Raw genomic sequence first — 16,067 nt, 5'->3', positions numbered from 1 at the left:
CAGCTTTTTCACTCTCCTCTTTCACCTTCACCAAGACGCTCCTTAGATCTTCTTTGCTTTCTGCCATTAGTGTGCTATCATCTGCATATCTGAAGTTGATGTTTCTCCTGGCAAACTTGATTCCAGCTTGAGCTTCATCCAACCTGGCATTTCACATAATATACTCTGCTTATAAGTTAAATAAGCAGGGTGACAATATACAGCCTTGATGTACTCCTTTCCCAATTTTGAACCAGTCCACTGTTCCATATCTGGTTCTAACTGTTGCTTCTTGACATGCATACAGGTTTCTCAGGAGGCAGGTTAGGTGGTCTGGTATTCCCATCTCTTTCAGAATTCTCCACAGTTTGTTGTGATCCACACAGTCAAAGGCTTTGGCATAGTCAATGAAGCAGTAGTAGACTTTTTTTTTTTTTTAATTTCCTTGCTTTTTCTATGATCCAGCAGATGTTGGAAATTTGATCTCTGGTTCCTCTGCTTTTTCTAAATCCAGCTTGTATATCTGGAAGATCTTGGTTCACGTACTGTTGAAGCCTAGCTTGAAGGATTTTGAGTATTACCTTGTTAGCGTGTGAAATGAGTACAACTGTATGGTAGTTTGAACATTGTTTGGCATTGCCTTTTTTGGGATTGAAATGAAAACTGACCTTTTCCGGTCCTGTGGCCACTGCTGAGTTTTCCAAATTTGCTGGCATAGAGTGCAGCACTTTCACAGCATCATCTTTTAGGATTAGAAATAGCTCAGCTGGGGTCTCATCACCTCCCTAGTTTTGTCTGATGCTGGGAGGGATTGGGGGCAGGAGGAGAAGAGGACGACAGAGGATGAGATGGCTGAATGGCATCACCGACTCGATGGACGTGAGTTTGAGTGAACTCCAGGAGTTGGTGATGGACAGGGAGGCCTGGCATGCTGCGATTCATGGGGTCGCAAAGAGTTGGACACGACTGAGCGACTGAACTGAACTGAATGCTTCTTAAGGAGAAGGCAGTGGCACCCCAATCCAGTACTCTTGCCTGGAGAATCCCAGGGATGGGGGAGCCTGGTGGGCTGCCATCTATCAGGTCACACAGAGTTGGACACGACTGAAGCGATTTAGCAGTAGCAGCTAAGGCCCACTTGACTTCACATTCAGGATGTCTGGCTCTAGGTGAGTGACCACATGATTGTGGTTATCTGGGTCATTAAGACCTTTTTTGTACAGATCATCTGTGTATTCTTGCCACCTCTTCTTAATCTCTTCTACTTCTGTTAGTTCAGTTCAGTCACTCAGTCATGTCCGACCCTTTGCGACCCCATGAATTGTAGCACGCCAGGCCTCCCTCTCTATCACCAACTCCCAGAGTTTACCCAAACTCATGTCCATCGAGTCGGTGATGCCATCCAGCCGTCTCATCCTCTGCCATCCCCTTCTCCTCATGCCCTCAATCCCTCCCAGCATCAGAGTCTTTTCCAATGAGTCAACTCCTCACATGAGGTGGCCAAAGTATTGGAGTTTCAGCTTCAGCATCAATCCTTTCAATGAACACCCAGGACTGATCTCCTTTAGAATGGACTGGTTGGATCTCCTTGCAGTCCAAGGGACTCTCAAGAGTCTTCTCCAGCACTGCAGTTCAAAAGCATCAATTCTTTGGCACTCAGCTTTCTTCACAGTCCAACTCTCACATCCATACATGACCACTGGAAAAACCATAGCCTTGACTAGATGGACCTTTGTTGACAAAATAATGTCTCTGCTTTTCAATATTCTATCTAGGTTGGTCATAACTTTCCTTCCAAGGAGTAAGCGTCTTTTAATTTCATGGCTGCTATCACCATCTGCAGTGATTTTGGAGACCCCCCAAAAAAGTCTGACACTGTTTCCACATCTATTTCCCATGAAGTGATGGGACTAGAGGCCATGATCTTGAGTTTTAAGCCAACTTTTTCACTCTCCTCTTTCACTTTCATCAAGAGGCTCTTTAGTTCTTCTTCACTTTCTGCCATAAGGGTGGTGTCATCTGCATATCTGAGATTATTGATATTTCTCCCAGCAATCTTGATTCCAGCTTGTGCTTCTTCCATCCCAGTGTTTCTCATGATGTACTCTGCATATAAGTTAAATAAGCAGGGTGACAATATACAGCCTTGATGTACTCCTTTTCCCATTTGGAACCAGTCTGTTGTTCCATGTCCAGTTCCAACTGTTGCTTCCTGACCTGCATATAGGTTTCTCAAGAGGCAGGTCCGGTGGTCTGGTATTCCCATCTCTTTCAGAATTTTCCACAGTTTATTGTGATCCACACAGTCAAAGGCTTGGCATAGTCAATAAAGCAGAAATATATGTTTTTCTGGAACACTCTCTGTTAAGTCCTTGCCTTTTCTTTCATTTATATTGTCCATCTTTGCATGAAATATTCTCTTGGTGTCTCTAATTTTCTTGAGATCTTTGGTCTTTCCCATTCTTCTATTGTTTTCTTCTATTTCTGTGCATTGTTCACTTAAGAAAGCTTTCTTATCTCCTTGCTATTCTCTGGAACTCTGCATTCAGTTGGGTTTATCTTTCCCTTTGTCCTTTGCCTTTCACTTCTTTTCTCAGCTATTTGTAAGGCTTCCTCAGACAACCACTTTGCCTTCTTGCATTTATTTTTCTTGGGGATGGTTTTAGTCATCACTTCCTGTACAATGATACAAACCTCCACCCATAGTTCTTCAAGCACTCTACCAGATTTAGTCCTTTGAACTATTCATCACTTCTATTATGTAATCATAAGGGATTTTATTTAGGTCATACCTGAATGGCTTAGTGGTTTTCTCTATTTTCTTCAATTTGAGCCTAAATTTTGCAGTAAGAGTTCATGATCTGAGCCACAGTCAGCTCCTGGTCTTGTTTTTGCTGACTGTATAGAGCTTCTCCATCTTTGGCTGCAAAGAATATAATCAATCTGATTTCAATATTGACTGTCTGGTGATGTCCATGTGTAGAGTCATCTCTTGTGTTGTTGGATGAGGGTGTTTGCTATGACCAGTGTGTTCTGTTGGCAGAACTCTTGTTAACCTTTGCCTTGCTTCATTTTGTACTCCAAGGCCAAACTTGCCTGTTACTCCAGATATCTTTTGACTTCCTACTTTTTGCATTCCAGTTCCCTATGATGAAAAGGACATCTTTTTTTGGTGTTTGTTCTAAGAGGTCTTATAGGTCTTCAAAGAATGGTTCAACTTCAACTTCTTTAGCATTAGTGATTGGGAGATAGACTTGGATTACACTGATGTTGAATGATTTGCCTTGGAAACAAATGGAGATCATTCTGTCTTTTTTGCGATTGCTCCCAAGTACTGCAGTTCAGACTCTTATATTGACTGTGAGGGCTACTCCTTTGCTTCTAAGGGATTCTTGCCCACAATAGTAGATATATAATGGTCATCTGAATCAAATTCACCCATTCCCATCCATTTTAGTTCACTAATTCCTAAAGTGTCAATATTGACTCTTGCCATCTCCTGCTTGACCATGTCCAATGTACCTTGATTCATGGACCTAACATTTCAGGTTCCTATGCAATATTGTTCTTTACAGCATCGGACTTTACTCTCACCACCAGACACAACCACAACTGGGCACTGTTTCTGCTTCGGCTCAGCCTCTTCATTTTTTCTGGAGCTATTTCTCTGCCCTTCCCCAGTAGCATATTGGACACCTACTGACCTGGGGGGCTCATCTTTCAGTGTTCTGCCTTTTTGCCTTTTAATCCTTTCTAAAATCTTACCTAAAATTCTAGTGTTTGGAAGTGTGCTGTGTATAAAGAAAGTTGAACAATAACTGGTTATCTAAATCAGTACTTTTCACACTGTAACCAGTTTGAAAAATGAAGCAGCAAACAAAGAGAATATCAGAATATATTACATGTAGAAAAGATAAGTATTCTGTCATGAAACATTTGTATTTGTTTATAAATATGTAAATATGTGTATATAGTCATCATGTAATATGGACTTCTCCTAGGTCACAGTAAAAAAAAAAAAAAAAAGTTTGAAAATCATAGATCTAAGGTTTTCTTGGGTTAGCCTCTGCTGTTCATTGCAATACAAGTTCCAAATTTAACACCTAGTGTAATATGACGTATTTTATGCTGTATTCACTTTGCAACTTGAGACTGCTTTTCTCTTATCTATAGTTATTTGGCCACTTTTGTTATCTTGCCTAACCCAATTTACAATTAATAGGGTACAAGTGTAGATTAACTAATTATACGTTGAGCCTCAAGAAAAGTAATATAGTCTCAATGTTAGATTAAGAAACCCCAGACACCAAAACAGTGACTCGGCTAAAATCATCAAACCCAGCCAAAGTCCTGGACAGAGAGAAAGACTGCAGGTTGCCTGGGCAGCCATCAGTCCTAAGCTGCTTTGGAAAAAGAGCATAAAAAAAGAGAATTCATTTTTAACGAAAGTTTAGTACTCAGAACATCTGCAGAAGTGTGAGCAGGAAGTAGATCTAGGAATTGAAGAGCACTCAGAGTCTCACAGGCCACTGTAGTTTGGAAATAGCCCAACAGGAAGGCCTTTCAAGGCATCAAACACCATCTGGATTCTCCTCCTTTCAAGGCCTTGATTATCAAATGGGTGGGGAGTCAGGTTTGCTTACAGGGGTCTCCATGGAGAGCTTTGCTGAATTGTTTGTGTCTGCCCAGAACTTATCTCAGAGTTGCATAGCTATCCAGTTGGCTGGGGGAGAGGACGGGAAGGTACAAACTGGGATTCCAGACTTATCTTATTCTGGGTGGTGACACCAACACCGGTAGTGCCAAAGTACACACAGTGCACTTTGTGTGTGCCGAAAATATTCAGGGTAGGAAACTGGATGTAAGCACCAAGGAAGTATTTGATGGTAGGATTTTAGTGGGCCTTATGAAAGAAGTTTGGAAATTATGCAAGCAGCAATATTTGTGGTCACTTTAGGACTTAGTGGTTACCACTTAAGAAGGCTGCCTCAGCCTCAGACCTAGGAAATGGCAGAGCCAACCTTCTGACTGGCAGGCCAGTGCATTTTCCTGAAGTCCTTCTCATGGGTTCCAGTGTAAACAGAGAGAAATGCAGTGGCAGGTCGGTGCAGAAACCTCAGTAGCCATTTGTCTTCCAACTTAGGTTGGATATACTTTCACGATATTCACAGAATTGAAAGTGCTGTTGGATTAAGAAACAAATCAAGGTTGTAATTTTGCATTTTTTTAACAAGTGCTTTTCTGCATTATACATGGATTCGCTTGGGATTCTAATATTCCTTAGGATTCTCAAAGTCTTCCACTTTTCACTTTTATTGGGGAGAGCATAAGGTGGCAGGGGGAGGGTGGTGTTATCTTTTCAAAGAAGTTTGTCCAGGCTGCTCTGAAATGAACAAAGTTGATTTTCAGTCAAATTCAACTGTGCTACTTTCTCAGAAGATTTCCTAACTTCTTTTATATTTGTCAACCACTGAAGAATTAATAATTAACATTTTTAATGTGCAGATAAGGAAATAATCTATTCATACTTTGTTTATTCTGAGAAATTGTGATCTGTCTTTTGGATATAAAGTTAGATGTAACATGTAACATTACGGATAAATTGAAATAACTCAATTCAGTCTAGGGTTTTTTTTTTTTTTTTTCTTTTTTTTAGGAAGATTGCTATCTTTTATTATTATTTTTTTCACCATGCCACACACTATGCACGATCTTAGTTCCCTGACCAGGGATCCAACCCCAGGCCCCCTGCAGTGGAGGCATAGAGTCTTAACCACTTGGACTGCTAGGGAAGTCCTCAAGATTATATATTTTTTTAAATTAAGAAACTATCATACACTTACTTAAAATTTTTTCTATAAAGAACTACTCCTGTAAAAATGCCTTGTTGCAATTAGAGATGACTCAGGATGAGTTTAACTCATGCCATCAAAAATTAAACTTCATTCAGTAGGATTACATTTCTAAATAATTGCTGTAATTTTAATTTTTCTGATGCAGATGAAGAACTAGCATTGAATGGGAGTTTTGACCAAGACCTAAAAAACTATCACAAACTCCACTGGGAAACAGAATTCAGACCGGTGGCACAGCAGCTTCTAAACCGAATTAAGAATCATCACACCTTCCTGGAACCTCTGCCTATTCCTTCTTTCTAACATGATGCAGATTAACAACAGAAACAGGAAGTCAGGTCTCCATCATTCTTAAGAAGTGGTAACAAGCATGAACTTTTTTCTTCAATATTAACAAATATTCAAAGTTTTTCAGGTACTTATTTTAGTGAGTAGTCTTAGTGTATTAAAAGAAATAAGCATTTCTTCTTGTCAGGTATTGTGGAAAAATGAATATACATGTTGTGCTTCCTGCTATGAGAAATTTAAGATGAAAATGTATTCATGGTATTTCTAAGTAAATGACTTTATTCTGTTCTCTCTAGTCTTAAAATCCTGATGTCACAATTCTAGAATTTAATTGCTCATCAGTTCAGTCAATGAACTGTGTAATGAAGACAGATTTTATGTACAGAAAGAATGGTGGTCAACACTATTAGGAATACATTACTACATAAGCATCTGCACTAATTTTTACAGCTTTTAATAATTGTCTTCTGGCTAGGTACCACTATTTTTCTGTTTGTCATATTGAGAGGAGGGGGAAGCAGAAAACTTTAGAGAAGATTGCTTTGGGCCATCTACTCTTTATTAAATAAGTAATATAGATGAAAAAGAGAGTATTTTCCCTTTTTATTTTTATTTGAAATAAACGGAGTAGACCAGACAATTCTATTTATAACTCTCTGTGACTATAGAGGTGACCTAATATACTAGAAGTATATGGCAGATCTCAGTTTGAATCCTAGTTCTCCCCTGCCTAGGTTTTGGGCAACTAACTTAATATTTTTGGCTTAAGTGTACAATGTAATCATGTAGTTTAGGAACAAACAAACAAAAATGGGCAAATTGTCCAGTATGCTGACTGATGTGTAGTAGGTACTCAATAAACTACGGTTTTCCACCCTTCGTAGGATAAGATTGGTCTTTGTATAAATGATCAACACCAAAGAAATTGAGATAACCATTGCTATCCTATATTAGCCAAAGAAAGATTCAGAATAAAAGTAGATTTGATACTCTTCTCTGTAGGGTTAGAGATGAACCATTAATAACATAAAAACTCATCTCTTACCCTAACAAGATACCAAGACTAATGAGATAAAGGTAGGCTTTTAAGAGACTAGATAGACTCTTACAAGTCTATTAGAAAAACCCTAAATTTCCAGAAACAAATAGGCTTTCCAAGGGCTCCTCTAGTTTGGGGCTCAGCAAAATCATCTAGAGACACTCACTGCAGTCAGTCATCCATGAGTATATGCTACGAGATTCACTCCAACAGTTGAAATCTTTTTTTAAACAAAATATTTATTTGGCTGCACTGGGTCTTAGTTGTGGCATGTGGGATCCAGCTCCCCTATCAGGGATCAAACAAACCCATGTCCCCTGCATTGGGAGTGTGGAGTCCTAACCACTGGACCACCTGGGAAGTCCCTGGAAACATTTTTTAAAAGTCTGATAGACTGGTCTCTCAAAAACATTTGAAGATCTAAGTATTTTTACCCATGAAGTGAAGTGAAGTTGCTCAGTCGTGTCTGACTCTTTGCGACCCCGTGGACTGTAGGCCACCAGGCTCCTCCGTCCATGGGATTTCCTAGGCAAGAATATTGGAGTGGGTTGCCATTTCCTTCTCCAGGGGATCTTCCCGACCCAGGGATCGAACCCAGGTCTCCCGCACTGCAGGCAGACGCTTTAACCTCTGAGCTACCAGGGAAGCCCATTTTCACCCATAGCAGGCTATATATACTACTTTCAGTGAAAAAGATAAAACTCTCTTCCCCCTAAAAGAGCCCCCTCAGTATTTATAATTAATATAATAACTCATAGTAGAATACCATTATATTTGTTCTCCATATTAAACTCCTCTCCCTCAGATTCATCTGCAAGCTGGACCATGTGGAACTATCTCAGTTCATTTCAGTTGCTCAGTTGTGTCCGACTCTTTGCAACCCCATGGACTATGGCACGCCAGACTTCCCTGTCCATCAATTCCCAGAGCTTGCTCAAACTCATGTCCGTCAAGTCGGTGACACCATCCAACCATCTCATCCTCTGTCGTCCCCTTCTCCTCCTGCCTTCAGTCTTTCCCAGCATCAGGGTCTTTTCCAATGAATCAGTTCTTTGCATCAGGTGGCCAAAGTATTGGAGTTTCAGTTCCAGCATCAGTCCAATGAATATTCAGGACTGATTTCCTAAGGATTGACTGGTTTGATCTCCTTGCTGTCCAAGGGACTCTCAAGAGTCTTCTCTAACACCAAAAACCATAGCTTTGACTAGACACACCTTTGTTGGCAGAGTAATGTCTCTGCTTTTTAATATGCTGTCTAGGTTGGTCATAACTTTTCTTCCAAGGAGCAAGTGTCTTTTAATTTCATGGCTGCAGTCACCATCTGCAGTGATTTTGGAGCCCCCAAAAATAAAGTCAGCCACTGTTTGCCCATCTATTTGCCATGAAGTAATGGGACCAGATACCATGATCTTAGTTTTTGAATGTTAAGTTTTAAGCCTACCTTTTCACTCTCCTTTTTAGTCCTTCTTTGCTTTCTGCCATAAAGGTGGTGTCATTTGCGTATCTGAGGCTATTGATATTTCTCAATATCTTGATTGAGATCTTGATTCAATCTTGATTCCAGCTTGTGCTTCATCCAGCTTGGCATCTCACATGAAGTTAGATAAGCAGGATGACAATATACAGCCTTGACGTACTCCTTTCCTGATCTGGAACCAGTCTGTTGTTTCATGTCCAGTTCTAACTGTTGCTTCTTGACCTGCCTACAGATTTCTCAGGACGCAGGTCAGGTGGTTTGGTATTCCCATCTCTTAAAGAATTTTTAAAGTTTGTTGTGATCCACACAGTCAAAGGCTTTGGTGTAGTCAAAAAAGTAGAAGTAGGTGTTTTCCTGGAACTCTCTTGCTTTTTTGATGATCCAGCGGATTTTGGCAATTTGATCTCTGGTTCCTCTGCCTATTTGCTTACCTTATTATTGGAACTATCAGATCAGATCAGATCAGTCGCTCAGTTGTGTCCAACTCTTTGCGACCCCATGAATCGCAGCACGCCAGGCCTCCCTGTCCATCACCAACTCCCAAAGTTCACTGAGACTCACGTGAACTCTGCCTACCTTGGAACTATCTGCCTACCTTAAAAATTACAGTGAAAAAATTTGCCATCTTAACCATTTTTAAATGTTTCAGTGGTGTTAAGCTTACTCATATTTGTCTGCAAGGTTCTTTGCAGAACTTTTTCTGCAGAACTTTTTCATCTTGCAAAACTGAAACTCTGTACCCATTAAACAATTCCTTCTTTCCTCCTCTTTCCAGCCCCTAGCAACCACCATCCTATGTTGTTTCCATGAATTTGATTTGATTAGTTTAGGTCACTCATACAGCATTTGTCGTTTTGTGACTTTTATTTTGCTTAGCATAATGTCTTCAAAGTTCATCCAGGTTGTGGTGTGTGATGGAATTTGCTTCCTTTTAAGGCTCAATAATATTTTCTTGTATGTTTATATCATATTTTTTCATCCGTTAACTCATCAGGACATTTGGGTTGCTTCTGTCTCATGGCTATTGTGAATAATGCGACTATGAACATGGGTGTATAAATACCTGTTCAAGATCCTGCTTTCGGTTCCTTGTGATGTATACCCAGAAATGGAATTACTGGAGGATATAGTAGTTCTACTGTTAATTTTTTGAGGAATGTTTGTATTGATTTCTGCAGAGGCTATATCATTTCATGTCACCAACAGTGCACAAGGGTTCCCATTCTTTACATCTTCTCCAGCACTTGTTTTCTGTTGTTGTTTTGGTAGTAGCCATTCTAATGGTTGTGAAATGGTATCTCACGGTGGTTTTGATTTGCATTTCTCTAATAAGTAATGATATTGAGTATCTTCACATTTTTATTGGCCATCTATATATCATCTTTGGAGAAATGCCCATTGAAGTCATTTGCTATTTCAAATTTTTATATTTTTATTTTTAAAAATTTATTAAAATTTTTTTAATGTAGTTGGTTTTATAATGTTTCAGGTGTGTAGCAAAGTGATTCAGATACACACACATACATTTTTAAGATGCATTTCTGTTATAGATTTTATAAGATATTGAGTATAGTTCCGTATGCTATACAGTAGGCCTTTGTTGATTATCTATTGGGGCGACCAAAAGGTTCATTTGCATTTCTCCATAAGATGCTATGGAAAAATCTGAATGTACCTTTTGGCCAACCCAATATTTTATATATAGTAGTGTGTATATGTTAATCCCAAACTCCTAACTTATCCCTCTTCCACCCCATTTTCCCCTTTGGCAACCATAAGTTTGCTTTCCATATCTGTGACTCTGTTTGTAAATAATTTCATTTGTATGCTTTTATTTTAGATTCTTTCCACATATAATAAATGATAATCTCTAGATCCATCCATGTTGCTGCAAATGGCATTATTTCATTTTTTTATGACTTGGTAATATCCCTTGTGTATATATTACCACATCTTTTTTATCCATTCATCTGTCAGTGAACACTTAGGTTGATTCCATGTCTTTGCTATTTTAAGTAGTGCTGCTATAAACATTGGGGTGCGTGTATCTTTTCAAATTATAGCTTTCTCTGAACATGCGACCAGGAGTGGGATTGCTGGATTATATGATAATTCTCCTTTTTGTTTTTTAAGGAACATTCATATTGTTCTCCATAGTGGCTGCACCAATTAACTTTCCCACCAACAGTGTGGGAGGGCTCCCTTTTCTCCACACAGTCTCCATTTACCGTTTGATTACTTTTTGATGATGGCCATTCTGATTGGAGTGAGGTGATACCTCACTTTAGTTTTGATTTCAGCTGCTCTAATAATTAGTGATGTTGAGCATCTTTTCATATGCCTGTTGGCCATCTGTATGTCTTCTTTGGAGAAGTGTCCATTTAAGGCTTCTAAATAGATTGAGCTGTTTATTTTATTTATTTTTATTGCAAGATAATTGCTTTATAGAATTTTGCTGTCTTCTGTCAAACCTCAACATGAATCAGCCATAGGTTTACATGTATCCCCTCCCTTTTGAAACTCCCTCCCATTTCCCTCCCCATCCCCCCCACCCCTAGGTTGATACAGAGTACTGTTTCCGTTTCCTGAGTCATTACGCTATATGAGTTGTTTGCATGTTTTGGAAATTAATCTCTTGTTGTCACATCATTTGCAAATATTTTTTCCCATTCCATAGGTTAACTTTTTGTTTTGTTTATAATTTCCTTTGCACTGCAAAAGTTTTTAAATTTAACTGTTTCCCATTTATTTCCATTACTGTAGGAGAGGGATTGAAAAATATTGCTGCAATTTTCCTCTAGGAGTTTTATAGTATCCAGTCTTACATTTAGGTCTGACATTACGTCTTTAATCCATTTTGAGTTTATTTTTGTCTATAGTGTTAAAAAATGTTTTAAATTCTTTTTTTTTTTTACATGTAGCTGTCCAGTTTTCATAGCACCACTTGTTGAAGAGACTGTCTCTTCTCTATTGTATATTCTTGCCTAATTTGTTGTATGTTAGTTGACTATAGATGTTAGCATTTATTTCTGGGCTTTCTACTCTGTTCCATTGATCTATGTGTCTGTTTTTGTGCCAGTACCATAGTGCTTTGATTAATGTAGCTTTGTAATATAGTTTAAAGTCAGAGAGAGTGATTTCTCCAGCTCCATTTTTCTTTATCAGGATTGCTTTGGTTATTGGAGTCTTTTGTGTTTCCACAGAACTTAAAAAATTTTTGTTCTAGTTCTGTGAAAAATGCTGTTGGTAATTTGAAAGGGATTGCATTGAATCTATAGATTGTCTTGGTTAGTATGGTCATTCTATAATATTGATTCTTCCAACCCAAGAATATGGTATATCTTTCCATCTGTGTCATCTTCAACTTCTTTCATTAGCATCTTACTGTTTATGGAGTACAGGTCTTGTATTGGGTTGGCCAAAAAGCTCATTTGGGTTTTTCCATAAGAGGTTACAGAGAAATCAAAAGCTTTACAGACAAGCAACAGCTTACAGAATTCAGCATGACCAAACCAGCTTTATGACAAATTCTAAAGGAACTTCTTTAAATAGATGAGGTTACATCAAGGGACCTCCCTGGTGATCCAGTGGCTAACACTCTGCACTCCCAATGCCCGGGAACCTGGGTTCAACCCCTGGTCAGGGAACTAGATCCCACATGCTGCAACTAGAGTTCACATGCTGCAACTAAAAGATTCTCTATGCTGCAACTGAAGATCCTGCATGCTGCAACTAAGATCCAGTGTGGCCAAATAATATTTTTTTTAAGACCACATCTAAAATCAAGAAAATTATGAAACAGAAAAGTTCACAAGTAGAGGCAAACATATAGTAAAGGTAGAAAGTCAATAGACAAAGAAGTTAAGGAAACAGTTCCATATACTATTACATCAAAAAGAATAATGTACCTAGGAATAAACCTATCTAAGGAGCCAAAAGACCTATATTCTGAAGACTCTAAAATATCTATTTTTTAATCAAGCTATTTTTTTTTTTGTGGTAGTCATTGATTTAAAGGAGTTATTTATATATTTTGGATATTAAGACTTTATCAGGTACATGATTAACAAATATTTTCTCCCATTTTGTAGGTTACTTTTTTTTTTTTTTTACTGCTGATCATGCCCTTTGGGCTTCCCTGATAGCTCAGTTGGTAAAGAATCTGCCTGCAGTGCAGAGGACCCGGTTCGACTCCTGGGTCAGGAAGATCCCCTGGAGAAGGGATAGGCTATCCACTCCAGCATTCTTGGGCTTCCCTTGTGACTCAGCTGGTAAAGAATCTGCCTGCAATGCAGGAGACCTGGTTTAGTCCCCGGTTTGGGAAGATCCCCTGGAGAAGGGAAAGGCTACCCACTCCAGTATTCTGGCCTGGAGAATCCCATGGACTCTATAGTCCATGGGGTCGCAAAGAGTTGCACACGACTGAGTGACTTTCACTTTCATGCCATTTGATGCACAGAAGTAAATTTGATGTAGTTCTGTTTGTCTATTTTTTTCTTTTGCCTTTTGGTATTATGTCCAATAAATCATTGCCAAATCCAGTGTCCTGAAGCTATGCTGCCTATCTTTTCTGCTAGGAGCTTTATAGTTTTAGTTCTTACACTTAGGTCTTTAATCCATTTTAGTTAATTTTTGTATATGTTTCTAAAATAAAGGTCTAACTTCATTCTTCTGCATGTGAATAACTAGTTTTCCCAGATAGTTCTTTTCTCATCAAATAGTCCAGGCATCCTTATTGAAGATCATGAAGGCTTATTTCTGGGTGTATGTCTATGCAAGTACCATACTGTTTTGATAATATAGCTTTGGAAAATGTTTTGAAGTTAGGACATTGTGAGACTTATAACTCTGTTCTTATTCAGGATTGTTTTGGCTATGTAGAGTCTTGAGACCCCATGTGAATTTTTGGATGGCCTTTTCTATTTCTGCAGGATAAAAAGGCATTGAATTTGTAGATTGCTTTAGGTAGTATTGACATCTTAACAATATGAAGTATTCCAGTCTATGAACACAGGATGTCTCTCATTTGTTTGTGTCTTCTTTATTTTCTTATAGTTATGTTTTATAGTTTTCATTGTCAAGTCTTTCAACTCCTTTGGTTAAATTTATTTCTCAGTATTTTATTCTTTTTGATGTTACTGTAAATGGAGCTGTTGCCTTAGTTTCCTTGCTTGATTGCTGTTAGTGTATAAAAATGGAACTGATTTTTCTGTGTTGACTTTTATGGTTCCAACAGGTTTTTTTGCTTTTGTTTTTTGGTGTGGAATCTTTGGGGTTTTCTAATATAAGACCATGTCATTTGCATACAGATATATAATTTTACATTTCCTTTCTAATTTGGACATTTTTTCTTTTTATTGCCTAATTGCTTAGGTAGGACTTCTGGTATACTATGAGTGGTGAGAGTTGATATTTTTCTCTTATTCCTGATCTTAGAGGAAACAGTTTATCTTTCACAGAGTATGATATTAGCTATGTGCTTTTCACATATGGCCTTTATTACACTGAGACGGTTTCCTTCTACTTCTGGTTTGTTGAGTATTTTTTTATCATGAAAAGGCTACTGAATTATGCCAAATAATTTTTCTACATCGACTGATATGATCATGTGTTTGTTTTCTCACCCTTCATTCTGTTATTGTGGTATATTACACTGACTAATTTTTATAAATGGAATATATATACTTGCATTTCAGGAATATATCCCTCTTCATTTTTTTAAAAAAGAATTTTATTGATTTATTTACTTTTGGCTGCACTGGGTCTTAGTTGCAGCATGCACACTTAGTTGCCCTGCAGCATGTGGGATCTTAGTTCTCCAACCAGGGATTGAACCCACATCTCCTGCGTTGGAAGCCAGATTCTTTAACCACTGAACCGCCAGGGAAGTTCGTCACTTCATTTTTAAAATGTGCTGTTGAGTTTTCTTTACTAGAATTAAGGATTTTTTCAACAATATTCATTATAGATATTGGTCTGTAGTTTTCTTGCAGTCGCTTTGGCTTTGTTATCAGGATAATGCTGACCTCATAGAATGAGTTTAGAAACATTCCCTTGTCTTCAGTTTTTTGGATGAGTTTGGTGTTGACTTTTCTTTAAATGTTTGGTATAATTCAGTGAAACCATTTGGTCCTGGGCTTTGTTGAGTTTTTAATTACTGATTCCAGTCTCCTTACTAGTTATAGTTCTTTTCAGATTTTCTATTTCTTCATGATTCCCTTCTTGGTAGGCTGTGTTTCTAAGTTACCCAGTTTGTTGATGTACAGTGTATAATATTCTTTATCCAATTTTTTTTTTAATATTGGTTGGGAATGTCTCATTTTTCATTTCTGATTTTTTTTCTTAATGCAGTTAAAGGTTTGTCAATTTTGTTGATCTTTTCAAACAGCTCTTAATTTTGTTGTATTTTTTCTGTTGTGCTTTTTATTTATCTCTGCTTTGATCTTTCTTTCCTTCTGCTAGCTCTGGGTTTGGATTGTTCTGTCTAGTTCCTTGACGAAGTTACAATGTTGATTTGAGAGTGTCTCTGCTTTTATAGTCTAAGAGTTTATAGCTTTAAACTTCCCTCTTGGCACAGCATCTGTAAATATTGGTGCGTTGTGTTTTTATCTCAAGATATTTTCTAAGTCCATTTGTGATTTCTTCTTTGCAGTGGCCTTTTAAGAGTATGCTGTTTCATTTCTACATACTTGTGGACTCTCCAGCTTTTCTTTCTGCAATTGATTGTTAGGTTCATTCCATTATGATCAGAAAAGATACTTTGTATGATTTCAGTCTTTTAAAATTTGTTAAGGCTTGTTTTGTGGCTTAATATGTGGCAATCCTGGAGAATGTTCCATGTGCCCTTGAGAAGACTGTATATCCTATTGTTGGAATTTTCTGTGTGCATCTGATAGATTCAACCAGTCTGTAGTGTTCAAGTCCTCTTTTTCCTTATTTATCTTATGTTGGTTCTATTCATTTTTGGAAGTGAGTATTTTTAAAAATATTTATTTGGGTGCATTGGATCTTAGTTGCAGCATGCAGGATCTTTGTTGTGTCATGTGGGCTCTCTAGTTGTGGTGCATGGGCTCCTGAGTGCATGGGTTCAGTAGCTGCAGCATGCAGTCTTAGTTGTTCTGTGGCATGTGTCATCTTAGTGCCCCAACCAAGGATCAAACCTGTGTTTTCTGCATTGCAAGGAGTACTCTTAACCACTGGACCACCAGGGAAATCCCTGGAAGTGGACATTGAATCTCTTACTATTATTGTGTTGCTGTCTATTACCTGGGCTTCCCTGGTGGCTCAGTGGTAAAGAATCTGCCTGCCAATGCATGATGGGGTTTGATGTAGGTTTGATTCTTGGGTTAGGAAGATCCCCTGGAAAAGGACATGCCAACCTAGTCCAGTATTCTTGCCTGGGAAATCCCATGGACAGAGGAGCCTGGCA

The 16,067-nt window shown here is 38.3% G+C and overlaps 2 protein-coding genes across 6 annotated transcripts in view; both read left to right on the top strand.

Moving 5' to 3' along the window:
• Positions 1–6,762, top strand: part of ARMC2 (armadillo repeat containing 2) — a 120,453-nt gene extending 113,691 nt beyond the window's left edge. For all 5 annotated transcript variants that reach the window (XM_055535241.1, XM_055535240.1, XM_055535242.1 and 2 more), the window contains one exon: positions 5,980–6,762. In XM_055535241.1, coding sequence (XP_055391216.1) covers positions 5,980–6,137 — 158 coding nt within the window. In that variant the 3' untranslated portion in view covers positions 6,138–6,762. The remainder of the gene's footprint in view (positions 1–5,979) is intronic.
• The window catches only part of CEP57L1 (centrosomal protein 57 like 1), a 226,043-nt gene that overhangs the window by 5,711 nt on the left and 204,265 nt on the right, over positions 1–16,067 (top strand). The window lies entirely within an intron of this gene.

Source organism: Bubalus kerabau, chromosome 9, assembly GCF_029407905.1.
Source record: "Bubalus kerabau isolate K-KA32 ecotype Philippines breed swamp buffalo chromosome 9, PCC_UOA_SB_1v2, whole genome shotgun sequence".
NCBI lineage: Eukaryota > Metazoa > Chordata > Mammalia > Artiodactyla > Bovidae > Bubalus > Bubalus kerabau.
This window is presented reverse-complemented; position numbering and strand designations above follow the sequence as displayed.